Here is a 13,858-nt window from a genome sequence, read left to right as displayed (position 1 = left end):
ACCATCCTAACTTCAGTTCTCGAACTCGATAGCGAGTTGATCATGGTTATTTATAGTTACTCATTTTTTTTTTGTTTTCATGTGATCTCTTTAAGGCTCAAGAATCCATCTTTCAATCCTCAGCAATCATCAAAAATGAAAAATAAAAATCATTCATTCAAATTTTAAAATATCCTCATGATAATCTATCATTGCATTACAGATAGTAAATGAAATGCAATGATTTATTTTCATATACATTGCTTCGGTATTGAGCAAAAATAACTGGTTCTGAAAATTTGTATAAAGATGATGATTATTTTCCTATTAAGTCTAAAAATAAAGCCGAAATTCTATCAAACTTGAACGTCGATTATTTGTCCTTCGAAGAGCCGGGCGGTATATATTTTTCTGAGAATGTTGGACTTCTTGGTTGCCACTGCATAATGCTTTTTGTTAAAATAAAAATAATAAAAACATGTGATCTTATAGAATAATAAACTGTTGCGTTATTTATGTAAACTGACGAACCTTTTATTTATATGTTTTAACTGTAGATTCTGCAGTCTTCCTATTCTTGAGTAAATATTTGTTGTATGATTAAGATGTGTGCGTCTCCCTTAATAAAGTGTTACGAATTGTGTTTATAGTCCCTTGTAATACATTAATAACACCAAATGACTAAGTGCAATTAAAAATGTCATCTATTAGGCTGATAAACTTTGTTTTGCATTGAAAACCAATTCCATTGCAATAATTACTCAATGAAAAAGCAAAATAACAAAATACGTTATCTGTTTTCTTACGACTATGATTTATCGTAGCTGTGTGACTCGCAATTTTGACAACAAAACTGAAGACATAATAGCTCTTATCTAACAGAAACATTATTTTTTAATCTAATAATGCTTGCATACATAGGAACTAAAGTTTTTCCACCTTCAGCCATAGCCCTTCATCCGGGGACAGAATAAAGCTCTTGGCGGTGAAATCCAACGGAACGGTTGACTTCTTCCCACTGGAGAACCTGAAATTGTTCAGCAGCAGCGCGAGTCCAATTCGGGCTTGCATCATGCCAAACCGCATACCAATGCAAATTCGTGGACCTTCCCCAAAGGGAGTCCAAGCGTAAGGGTGCCGTTTGTTGATTTCCTCCGTTGTGAATCGGTCCGGGTCGAATCTTTTCGGATCAGGGAAAATTTCCGGATCATGATGAACTGCGTACACGGGAATCATCACCGATGTTCCAGCCGGGAGGACCGTTTCCGTGTTGGGCACTTTGTAGTCTTTGGTTACGATGCGGAAATGTACCGGAACGGGTGGGTATTTTCTTAGGGTTTCTGGAGAGGTTGGATTCAGTTGGTTATTGTATTTGGATGGAAACATTTTATGAACTTACCATGCAAAATATGATCGATGTAGCTCATCTCCATGATCGTTTCATAGCTCAATTCACCGTTGTATTTTTCCAATACATCGCGAACACACTTCCTACCCTTCTCTTGGATGTCTTGGTTCACCGAGAGCTCATACAAAGCCCAAGTCATCGTTGTCGATGATGTCTCGAATCCCGCTACGAAGAATACAAACGCTTGCGCAGCTACCTCATTGAATGTCAACGGTCCAAGTTCCACATTTTCTCCGGTTAACATCCCAATCAGCAAGTCCATGAAATCGTTTCTTCGAACTCCGTTTTTCACTCGGTAATCGATGGTTTCTCGCACCACTCCCAAGAAGAAATCCGATAAGTCGGGAATAATCTGCTTCAGTCCCATCATCCGAGCTAATTTGGGCGCGATCGAGCACATCATATCTTTCTTCCTATTCCTTGGAGTTTCAAAATGCATTCTTCCCTTTTCACGAAACTCGGCATTTGGGTCTTTCATTGAATTGCACTCGATGCCAAAGGCGCACATTCCAATCACATCTGTCGTAAACCGTGCCAACAAATCCTTCAGTTCCAATTCCTGCTCCACACCGACCTTTTCGTCCATATACTCGCTGAACTGTTTTCCGGCCGCAATCATCGTCGGGTACATCATCTTCATCTTTCCCGATGTGAACGTGGGTGAGATCTTCGATCGCAAGTTACGCCACTTGTTGCCTTCTAGATTGAACAAATGCGCCGACAGGGGATCGTCCTTTTCGTTGTAGTACGTGCCTCGATCGTGGAAGTACTGGAAGTCCTTGACGAAGATACACTTCAGCAACTCCAGATCGATGGCCAATGCTACCGGTTTGGTGAAGAGGTACATGCCGGCAAACGGGTACTGCCCTTTGAACTGATGGTAGTAGCCTTGGAAACGGCGTGCCATGTGAACCGTCTGGTCCACGGTTTGGCGGAAGTTAACCGGGTTGTGTGGAACATTGCGATCTGCCCAGAAGTTCACCTGTTTACGAAGAAGATGCAGCCCGTATGCAACGAGCAAGACGAAGGCCGCGATCAATAGAAAGACGTCCATGGTTTTCGGTGGCTGGATAATGACTGGAATTGAACGAAAAGCACAGAAGTATATATTTACTTGACGGGTTTTTGGTTTTATCTTCAAAAAAAATGATAAGATAAGAAGCATGGGTTTGTCAGCTGGCAATGGTTCGTAGCAGGGGCTGAGAGTCTGATGATACGAGTCTGCGAAAAGTGGGCACGCATATGGGTGGGTATGTGCAGAAAAGTGCTGCGTAATGATTAGAATTGTCAAAAACAATTTACGGGGAATACTGGTCTAAGCTTGGATTGTGACTAATTGCTTCCGATGATTTTGAATCATCACCGTCTGGCTTAAATCACAAGATGTGGATGCCGTACATGGAAATAGATGCCAATTTGAATGATCAATGGTAGTTAGAGGCAGGTAATCAATGGTAGTTCATAGCCTTATGGCAACGACCTATTAGCAATGAAATGTTAGGATTGGTTAGATTGGCAACGTTTCGCTAATTTATTTAAATATTTACCTGTACCTTATATTGCATAAACTTTATCTATTTTTCTTCCAATGCAATCACCAGTATTTTCGACTGAGATGCATTAAACATTTCTGGAAGAGCCACAACTAGGTACGCAATTCAGGTTCACGTTAGATGACAAATAAAATAAATCCTTACTAAAGTCACAGATAAACACTTAGAAAGAAATATTTTGAAAACCATCGCTCAGTTCGCACAATTTTCATGTGTGTCACGATATACACTCTGAAACTGAGATGAAAATCAGGCACTGTTCCAGTGAAAATGTAGTTCCAATATCCCTTTCGCGGAGAAGTTGCACAATTGTGCTGAATACAGTTTTATGAAACGGCCTATTTGGGGATTTAAACTTACTTTCTCCATCTTCAATTATCCATAGACAATCAATTACACCCCTCTAGAAGGGTTTTTTTTACAAAACTTTAAAAATTTCAAAACGAAATAATTCAGAAAATTTGTGAAGGATTTGGTGCAAAATTTTTTTCATAAATACCATAATACAGGGTGTTCAATAAGTTTGAGTGCAACTTTTCAACGCTGTGCAGGTGCGATCAACGCTCCGTCATCGTCGTATTTTTTTTATTTTGAACGAAAAAACTGCTTTTGAAAATACCGATATCAATGACGGATCCTGCCCCTTAACGTTATGCAAACCATTATAAATATTATAACTTACAAAGAAATGATGATATGAATGATATAGCTATATTCAGTCATCCTCTTAATTATTTTTAGCTGTTTTTATTAGAAAATGGTTAAAAATATTGGAAAAAATAAAAAATTCCTCAATTAAAAAAGTGCAAATTTGTGCAGCTAAATTCTTTACGATTCTTTAGTTAACATCTCAAAGTACCCTTAGAAATAAATTTTAGCCTGGGACAACTTGGGACAAAAAAGTATGGGATGTGTAATGTTTCTATAAAAAATCAAATATATTTTTTTCAGTGCACTCATCGACCTAAGGTACGAATTTTTATTTTATTTTATTTTTCTAAGATAGTTTTTTGAATAACCTTTCGGATAGTGTATAAAGATCTGTATAAAATATTACGATCAGGGATTGAATCCTGAGAAAATTGAGAGAATCTCTCACGTATCGCTCTCTGTATCATAACATGCTGCACATTATGAGAGACTGTTTATCGTATACTGCTACAACTTTGATAAAAAAAAACGTTTTTTGCTGTTTTCGTTGTAATTTTGTGATATTTTCTAGGTCATTTTTCAGCTTGAGCTTGAGCTTGATTGGCCGCCCGTGGATGCACTCCAGTATCGCCAGATCAGCTGCACTTACACAAGGAACCAACCGAATGACTGCTTGGGACTAACAGGCATCCTCAGTGTATAAGTGCTGGTGATCTTCTATTTTTAGGCAACAATGGCACCTGCCACGTCAGAATGCAGACCAATGAGGGGAAGGGGGAGGAACTGATGATGCATTGAACAGGCTCCCACGTAGACCGTATATTCCACTGCATCCACGCCAGTTCATGCGGGAGTGTGTGGATTGGGGGAAAGGCATGGCAGAGAGGTTTGCTTTTGTGGTTAGCAGACTGCCTATGTATCAGGCGTAAGAAAGGCGTGCGCGTGGAAGTAGGAAGCGTTAGGGAAACGGTTTCTTGTCCGTCTCTGGTTCTAGCGTTTGCTATGAACGAATAGTTTGAGTGTGATATATTTAGAATGGACGATAGAAGCAAGTGAGAGATACAACAACTACAAAGTACGAGGAAAGGGACGGACCTGGGATTGAACCCATGACCTTCTGCATATGAAGCAGAAGCGGTAGCCATCAGACCACCAACCCCGTCTAATTTTCTAGGTCATTTTTCAGGCCGATAAACAACAAAACTTTTGAAACTATTACCGAGAATCGACTTGTGCACTCCCATAGTTTGTATTCCATGCGAAAAAAGTGTTGAATTTATCCTTAAAAAGCGTTTTGAAGGACTAAAACTTTATTCAAGTCGTGGGGCAAAACGTCCACACCTATTTCATAACACCAAAACAGCCGTTTGAATTCAAATTCCAGCAAACGTAATGCCAAGCTGTAGTTACGTGCCAATTCGAACCTTACAAATGCACATTTTTCGAATCAGCATGTATACTATAATCGAACAATAACATCTGATCAAACGCCCTTATGTATGCAACGTATTTGCAAGCATGACTGCGCATAAAAAACGGGGGTAAAACGCGCCCTCTAAGGAAGGAAGCGTTTTTAGCTATGAAGAACATTATTATAAGCTCTTTTTTAATCATAATCTCATAGACAAACATGTTTTCTATCAAATAGTAGAAACAGCCATCCATTATCTTTTTTCTGAAGTTAATAAATCAAGTTTTATAAAATGCTTGCTTATCTGCATTTTTATTTTTTGCGGGGTAAAACGCGCCACCTGAGCTCGGCATTATCCGAACGCAAGTGCGCATGCGCAATCATGCTTGCAAATACGTTGCATACATAAGGGCGTTTGATCAGATGTTATTGTTCAGTTATAGTATACATGCTGAATCGAAAAATTTGCATTTGTAAGGTTCAAATTGGCACGTAACTACAGCTCGGCATTACGTTTGCTGGAATTTGAATTCATACGGCTGTTTTGGTGTTATTAAAAAGGGGTGACCGTTTTGCCCCACGAGTTGATTAAAGTTCAAGTCCTTCAATACGCTTTTTAAGGATAAATTCAACACGTTTTTCGCATGGAATACAAACTATGGGAGAGCACAACTTCTAGTCAACTTTTACTTAGACTACGCAGAATACTTTGGGCAATAGGTTATTACTTTTGGGATGAGAAACGGTTGATACTTTTGTATACTCGTTCGACAACCTGGGCAGCTAAATTAACTTCAGACTTCTTCAGTGTCGATCACTCGACTACATACGTAAAAAGGGGTTGGGAAGTTATTATGGTTATAAAGGCTATGAAGTTATGGATGAGTTGACTCGAAGTGTATTCTCGAAGTGGTGAAAGTGTTAGACAAAAAGATTGAATAACTGTTGCAAAACTAGTGGTTAGAAATATCAACTTGATAAGAGCAACTTGAACGTGAAATTCAAGTGCAGTTGAGTATCGAGACTACGGGAAATGAAATGTATCTTGCGCAGCTGTGTTCAGAAGAATAATCGTAAAAACAGTTTCTCTGTGAGCAATCGGCATGAATTTTAGACAAAAGAACTACGAATACGCTCAATTTATCATATATTTTTTTCCAAAGCACCTGTTAAAAAGTTAAGCGCCAGGTGAAATTGCTTAAAAACAGACTGGTACGACTTTCATCTTTATTGTGAACTAAATCAATCATGAGAAAATGCAATTTGCCGAAGTTGAATTATTCTCGAAATCTTTTCTAGATACCCTACTTCGGAAGTGTGGCGCATATGAGCGTATCTGGACGGGAATCGAATGCATCACTTCCAATATTATCTCGCATAGTTTGTGAGAAAAATCCAATGCCGGTGAGAAACCATTTCTAACTTTTTACCGCTACGACTATCTGGTCTTGCTTTTGCTAAAACTCATCAGAACTATCAACACAACCATTTCTCTCACATTTTGGTCACTGATTGGTTTGTTGGGCAGAATCTCCTCGTATCAAAACAGACTGTACTAATTTAAACCTCACTTTGTTCGTCATTTTAATAAACTTCTTGAACTAGCACCTTGTAAATGTTTGGGTTCACCCCCTAAAAACGTACGTGTCCATATATCTGTGATGACACGTCTAATGGACCAATGCGCGAGTTCACTAATTTGACTTTTGAGCGGTGCCGAATTCACTCTTTGCCATGGTAACGTAAATAACACGGCACCGCTGAAACGTCAGATAGTGAACTCGTGCATCCGTCCATTGAAACACTTTGTTCGCCAACTTGCGCATCCCTACCACACACCGTACGTGAACAACCCTAAAAAGACAAACACACACACATTATCGCTATTTTGATTTTTTTCTGTTTTTTGCGAAATAAAGACCAGTTGAGTTCTATAGTCAAGAGTATCAAGACGCGTTGTTGCTTGGCTACGGAAAGGATTTTTCCGTCGTTATCCGACCCCCCAAATTTACAGTCCGCTCGATCTGATGGAACAAAGTGGTCCTTCGAGCCGGATACGGGAAAATCAGTAACGATCGACGTGGTTCTGGTGAAAGTTCCGCGATACCGAAAGAAAATTCGAGCATCGGTTCGTGCTGCTGCCGGACGGGTGTTAGTGACGCGCTTGCAGCTTTGCTCGTGGCGGTCGCTACAAGTAGAAGAAAAGTGAAGGAATACTCTTCGGAGGATTCGTAATCTGGTCCGTTCCAAGACGAATACGAAGTCACGGCGTTCCGAAGCGGAAAAACGAAAAAATAAGTGCCAAAAGTGAAAGTTCCATCGGCTAGGCTCAAGCGGTGTGCTTTTTTTGCAAATGGCGGATGGCATCGAACAATTATCGGTGCGTGAGTGCGATAGAAAAATTGTGCGCGAGTGAGACGGAAGATGTTACCGTGGCTTAGATCGGAAACGAAAACGCCAACGACGGTCGCGCATCAGCCAACGAACATTGAATCGGAAAATACACCGAGAACTCCGAAGACCGTAGTGAATCAATCCACGAACATTTTGCCTGAGCCATCGGACATTGTGCCGTCGCCTACGCCTACGCCGATTGCTGAACAAAAAGAAGCAAAGAAGAAGAAACAAGAAATGAAAAGGATGGAGGAGCAGCTCAAGGGATTGGTCAATCAGAGAGTGGCGGTTCACGGGAAGCTGGCCCGTGTTAGAGCAGCTTTGTGGGACAGTGACGATCAGCCGAATCCGAACACTAAAAACATTCATTTTCTCCAACTCCATCAGAAAACGGTGGAGAGCTGTTATCACGAGTGCAATGCCATCCAGAACCAGATGTACGTGCTGCCGCTCTCTGAAGACCGTCTAGCTGAGCACACCGAGAGCTACGTTGATTTCGAGGCGTTGTACAACAACGTTTCCATCCAATTGGGCATGCTGATGCAGACGGGCCCAGATAGCCGTAGCGGTAAACGCGCAGCTATTCAGCAAGACCAAGCTGAGGGTCGTGGGTTCGAATCCCACCGGTCGAGGATCTTTTCGGGATGGAAATTTTCTCGACTTCCCAGGGCATAGAGTATCTTCGTACCTGCCATACGATATACGCATGCAAAAATGGTCATTGGCATAGTAAGCTCTCAGTAAATAACTGTGGAAGTGCTCATAAGAACACTAAGCTGAGAAGCAGGCTCTGTCCCAGTAGGGACGTAACGCCAGAAAGAAGAAGAAGAAGATGCAGACGGCGTAGCCGAGATGTCACATGCTCATGCTCAAGGACCACCCAATTCTGCCATGCCACCTGTTTTGCCAGCACAGCCCTACCTTCCACCGCTCCAAGTGCCTCTACCGACCTTCGATGGGTCAGCAGAGAAGTGGTATTCATTCAAGGCGATGTTAACCACGATAATGGATCGATACCAGCAGGAGGAACCGGCGCTAAAACTGTTTCACCTGCAGAAAAGCCTCGTAGGGAAAGCAGCTGGCGTAATCGACCAAGATTTGGTCAATAATAATGACTACGACGCCGTATGGAGGGTGCTCGCCCAGCGGTTTGAGGACAGGCGAGTCATAGTCGACAAACACGTCGAAAATCTGTTCAACTTACCAAAGGTTGGCCAGGAGAACGCAGAGAATTTGCGGAGAATGATTGACACCTGTACCAAGAATGTGGAGGCCTTAAAGCACCTGAATCTGACATTGAATGGACTCGGAGAGCAGATGGTAATCAATCTCATTGCCGGAAAAATGGATAAAAAGCTACGAGTGGCTTGGGAAGGTCGGCAAAAGAAGAATGTGCTTTCAACATATGATGCGATGCTGGAGTTCCTGCAAGAGCAGTGTCGTATCTACGAGAAGCTCGACACAACCATGAAGCCGTTGACGGAGAGTGCTAAATACAAAACGGTGGCAAAAGGCCATACGTTAGTGTCAAGTGAAACTAAAAATGAGAAAATCGAACCTAAGTGTGCAAGGCAAACCATGAACTCTGGAAATGTGACGCCTTTAAAAACAAAAGTGTCGGTGAGAAGTACGAATTGCTAAAAAAGTATGGATCCTGTTTCAACTGCTTGGGAAGAGGCCACCGAACCACTGCGTGTTCTTCGAAGCAGTTCTGCCGCGAGTGTGGCAAGCGACACCACACTACGCTCCACGTCGAGGAGTCATCCAGAAAGGCCTCTAGCAGTGGCATCACTACGAAGTCATCAGAACCTTCATCGACTCTAGTTGCGACACCAGATGTGAACCAGATGACCAGTACTACAGCAGGGTCATCGACAACCTTGTGTGCAAGTGCTGAGAATTCCGAGAAGCAAACTTTGCTTTCGACTGCCGTTGTCTTGGTTGACGGCTTGAGTAGCGCTGCATATCCACGCCGAGTGCTTCTAGACTCCGCTTCCCAGATGAATTTCATCACGGAGCGATTCGCGAACCTTCTCTCAATGAGAACGGTACCTGCTAACGTCACAGTTAGCGGTCTGAACGGCAATAAAACTCGGATTAGCCGTTCGTTACGTACGACAATCAGATCTCGTCATACAGATTTCGCAACCGAGCTAGATCTGCTGGTGACGCCTCGAATAACTGGTGATCTACCGGTTAAATCATTTGACGTTTCGGAGTGGCCCATCCCAATCGACAAGTTGTTGGCCGACCCGACGTTCAACCAACGAGGTCGTGTCGATATGCTTATCGGCGCGGAATTCTTTTGGAATCTTCTAGTTGATGGCCAACACCAGCTTGGGCCAAACCTTCCGGCTCTAAAGAATACGAAGCTGGGGTGGATCGCTGGAGGAGTAATCGCTTGCGATGCGGCAGTAGTCGCGCGCACTTTCTGCCAGACCGCTGAGGACGAACCACTCATCGAACTGCTTAAGAGCTTCTACAAGGTGGAAGCATGCGACGGGATTCGCCTTTCCCATACGGCGGATGACGAGATGTGCCTGGATCATTTCCGGCGCACACACCAACGAACAGAAGAAGGAAGATACGTTGTGCAACACCCCTTCAACGAACGCAAGCAAGAACTGGGAGACTCACGTCAGATGGCGTTGAAGCGCTTTCTGAATCTGGAAAGGAAGCTGGACAATCAACCGGAACTGAAGGAGCAATATTCGCAGTTCATCCGAGACTACGAACAGCTCGGACACATGCGAGTAGTACAGGAACAGCCAAACGAGGAACCTGGATCGGTCTACTATTTACCTCACCACTGCGTTCTGCGCCCCAGCAGTACGACGACCAAGCTGAGAGTCGTCTTTGATGGATCCGCCAGAAGTTCCACAGGCGTATCGATTAACGATGTCCTTATGACTGGACCTACTATCCAGAACGATCTAATTGCGATCCTGCTCCGTTTCCGAGGGTTTAAGTACGTCTTTACGCTGGATATTCCGAAGATGTTTCGCCAGGTTGGGGTTCATCAACAGGACACCAAGTACCAACGCATCTTCTGGAGGTACGATAAAAACGATCCGCTGACAGTCCGAGAGTTGTAGACGGTTACATACGGCCTGGGACCTTCGCCGTTCCAAGCAACCATGGCACTCAAGCAAGCTGCTGCTGATCACAAGGAAGAGTTCCCGGAAGCCGCAAAAGTCATCGAAAAGGGAACATATATGGACGACATCCTGACGGGAGCTGATACTCTTGGTGGAGCATGCCAGCTCCAACGAGAGGTAACAGGTTTGCTAGCAAAGGACTGCTTTGGCGCTCATAAATGGTGTGCCAACCATGCTGACATCGCGCAAGCTGTTCCCGAAGAACTTCGAGGAAACTCTTTCATGATTACCGATGACAATGCAATCGTGAAGACTTTGGGCGTCACTTGGAACCCGGTTGAGGATTGGTTTTCTGTGTCGGTTCCGGACTATGTCGACTCCGAGGGAATAACTCGCAGAAAGCTTCTGAGTCAACTAGCCAAAATATTTGACCCTCTGGGATTCTTTGGACCAGTGATTACAACCGCGAAGCTTATTTTGCGTGAAGTTGCTGAGTTGGAGATTGATTGGGACGACCCAATTCCATCCGATGTTGGCTCTAAGTGGCGGAGTTTCCGAAACGAAATGATAGTCCTGAAGGAAGTGCGGATGCCACGATGGATTTCATGGAACGGTCTGCTCAAGCTTGAACTGCATGGATTTGCTGACGCCTCCGACTTGGCGTACGGGGCATGTCTTTATGTTCGGGCCGTCTTTCCTGATGGTTCATTCCAGATGCGACTGATTTCCAACAAGAGTCACATTCTACCGAAGAAGAAAGGGAGAAAGAAATTCATCACCACTCCTCGCGCTGAACTGCTAGCGGCTTTATTGCTCGCCAAGCTGGTAACGAAGCTGCTGGATGCTACAGAACTAAAATTTGAATCGACAGTTGTTTGGAGTGACTCAAAAATCGTACTGGGGTGGATTCGAAAACCTCCTCACCTGCTACATACTTTTGTTTCGAATCGGGTAAGTGAAATCCAAACACTAACTCCGAATTGCAGCTGGAAATATATTCCTACGGATGAGAACCCGGCGGATCTAATCTCCCGGGGTGAACAGCCGAGGAAACTTGCCGAATCCAAGATGTGGAGGACTGGTCCACCTTCATTCAATTGCGCTGTCGTCAAGGTAGTGGATGAACCTATGATCCCGGATGAAGAACTGCCGGAAATGCGATCTGGTGCTGGCGTAGTACTAGCTATAACTGCTTCAATTGGACGAATGCCGATTTTTGACAGGGTGAGCAATTTTATGAAGATTGTGCGCTACTCGGCCTACTTCGTTCGCTTTGCCAAATACATCATGTCTAGAAAAAGGGTGGTGAAGAAGGGTCCGCTATCTGCCGACGAAATTCGTGAAGCGATGCTCCTGGTAGTACGGCTGATTCAACGCGAAACGTTCCAACAGGAAATTAGCGCTCTGATGGACGGCGAGGACGTTAAGCATCGGCTCAACGGATTACGAGCGTTCTTGGATCCGAAAGATAATATTCTAAGAGTTGGAGGGCGCATCAAGCGAGCCTTCATACCGTATGATAGTCGTCATCAGATGCTGTTGCCAGCGAAGCACCCAACTACTGAGGCACTCGTCCGGTATTTGCATTTGGAAAACCTGCACATCGGGCAAAAAGGACTACTCGCAGTCGTACGCCAACGATACTAGCCATTGAATGTGAAAAGTACAATTCGTAAGGTAATTCGAGACTGCATACCGTGCTTCAAAGCCAACCCCTTAAAGACGACACAGTTGATGGGCGATCTGCCGTCGTATCGCATTCAGCCAGCTCCTACCTTCTCGAACACCGGTGTGGACTATGCTGGTCCTTTTTTTGATTAAATCTTCGACTACAGCTCGCAAACCCCAACTTACGAAGGCCTACGTTAGCTTGTTCGTGTGTCTGCAGACCCGTGCCATACATCTGGAACTAGTTTCCGATCTGACGACGGACGCGTTTCTCGCGGCTTTGAGGCGTTTCGTCAGCAGGCGTGGGTGTCCGAAATCGATGCACTCTGACAATGCAACAAACTTTGTTGGGGCTAAATCAGAGTTGCATGAACTATGGCTGATGTTCCAGAACCAACGTATCAAGACGCGTTGTTGCTTGGCTACGGAAAGAATTTTCCCGTCGTTATCCGACCCCCCAAATTTACAGTCCGCTCGATCTGAAGGAACACACTTTATGACGCATTAGAAATAGAATGGGTTATTCTTACTTCCTAGGCATTTTGAAGAAATCGTTTCTTCAATTTTAGTTACTAACTTTTTACTTAAGGTGAAGATGCATCGAAGCAAAACCTCGAATTTTCAAGAGCACGAATTTAGAGAACCTGACATCCGTTCGCGCTGAAAATTTAATGGATTGATCACCATCAACGAATGACCAGTGAGTTAAATTTTCAGCACAAATGGTTATCAGATACTTTAGATTTGTGCTATTGTAAAATCAAGGTTTGGCTTCGATGAAACATTTTTCAAAAATCACACTGAAAATACATGGATTTTGTCAGCACGGTATAAATAAATACGAATGATGATAATTTCTGTCCGTAAATATTCCATATCCAATTGAAAAATAAAATGACGCGTGTAGGTCTTATTTTTGAATTAGTGAATAGACTTTATCATCTGATATATTCAAATTCATCAGTGACTCTGAATGCAACCCATATTAAGAGAAAAGTGAAGGTACATTCAGAAACAAAGAGAGGCAACCTAACTTTGTGTGAGAAAAAAAAACATGGTTTTCGTTTGTATCTGCAATCACGAAATGTGCATCGTCATAATTGTCAGCTTCCCACTTACACAACAGATGAAGTTTTAAATGTTGATAAGTCGAGGAGTAATCGGAGATTTATCATTACTTGAAAAACACATTTCCTTAATTAGGAATCTTCTATGAATTCTACTACGCTTGATATTATACATACCTTTGTCCTTAGAAGAGCTAATTGAAGATGCCTAAGATGTCGAGATCGAAATCGCAATTTCCGCTCATTCATACGCCGAATAGCAATCCTAAAAGCAGATTTAACAATCGCACACGACACTAAGAAGATAAATGAATATGAATTACCTCTCAAACAACATTACTACCAGCTTCAGTCATCACTCCAGAAAAAAACTGATTACATCTGCCTTCAATCTTCTGGTGAGAGCCGTGCTCCTTTGGAAAGTATTGAAAAGGTTCATTTCTTGTAAACAAAGCAGCACTGTGTGCGTTTCGTGGCTTACACCAGCACCGTTCCAATCGGAATGAATTGCGTTGATGAATGAAATACATTCATGTTGAACTGTTGCGCTATTCCAATTGGAGAAATTGTATGTTTTTTATCTTAGGTCGCACCTAACTGCACCAACATATTGATATAATTAAAACAAA

General features: G+C 43.0%; 1 protein-coding gene across 1 annotated transcript; it reads right to left on the bottom strand.

Moving 5' to 3' along the window:
- Positions 1-488: 488 nt before the first annotated feature.
- Positions 489-13,684, bottom strand: LOC5571537 (probable cytochrome P450 6a14). The gene is made up of 4 exons (XM_001653632.3): positions 13,553-13,684; positions 13,407-13,494; positions 1,379-2,464; positions 489-1,319 (listed from the first exon to the last, which is right to left on the bottom strand). The coding sequence occupies exons 3-4, from the start codon at positions 2,439-2,441 to the stop codon at positions 904-906; spliced, it is 1,479 nt and encodes a 492-aa protein (XP_001653682.1). The 5' UTR covers positions 2,442-2,464; positions 13,407-13,494; positions 13,553-13,684; the 3' UTR covers positions 489-903.
- Positions 13,685-13,858: the final 174 nt, after the last annotated feature.

Source organism: Aedes aegypti, chromosome 2 (genome assembly GCF_002204515.2).
Source record: "Aedes aegypti strain LVP_AGWG chromosome 2, AaegL5.0 Primary Assembly, whole genome shotgun sequence".
NCBI classification, from domain to species: Eukaryota; Metazoa; Arthropoda; class Insecta; order Diptera; family Culicidae; genus Aedes; species Aedes aegypti.
This window is presented reverse-complemented; position numbering and strand designations above follow the sequence as displayed.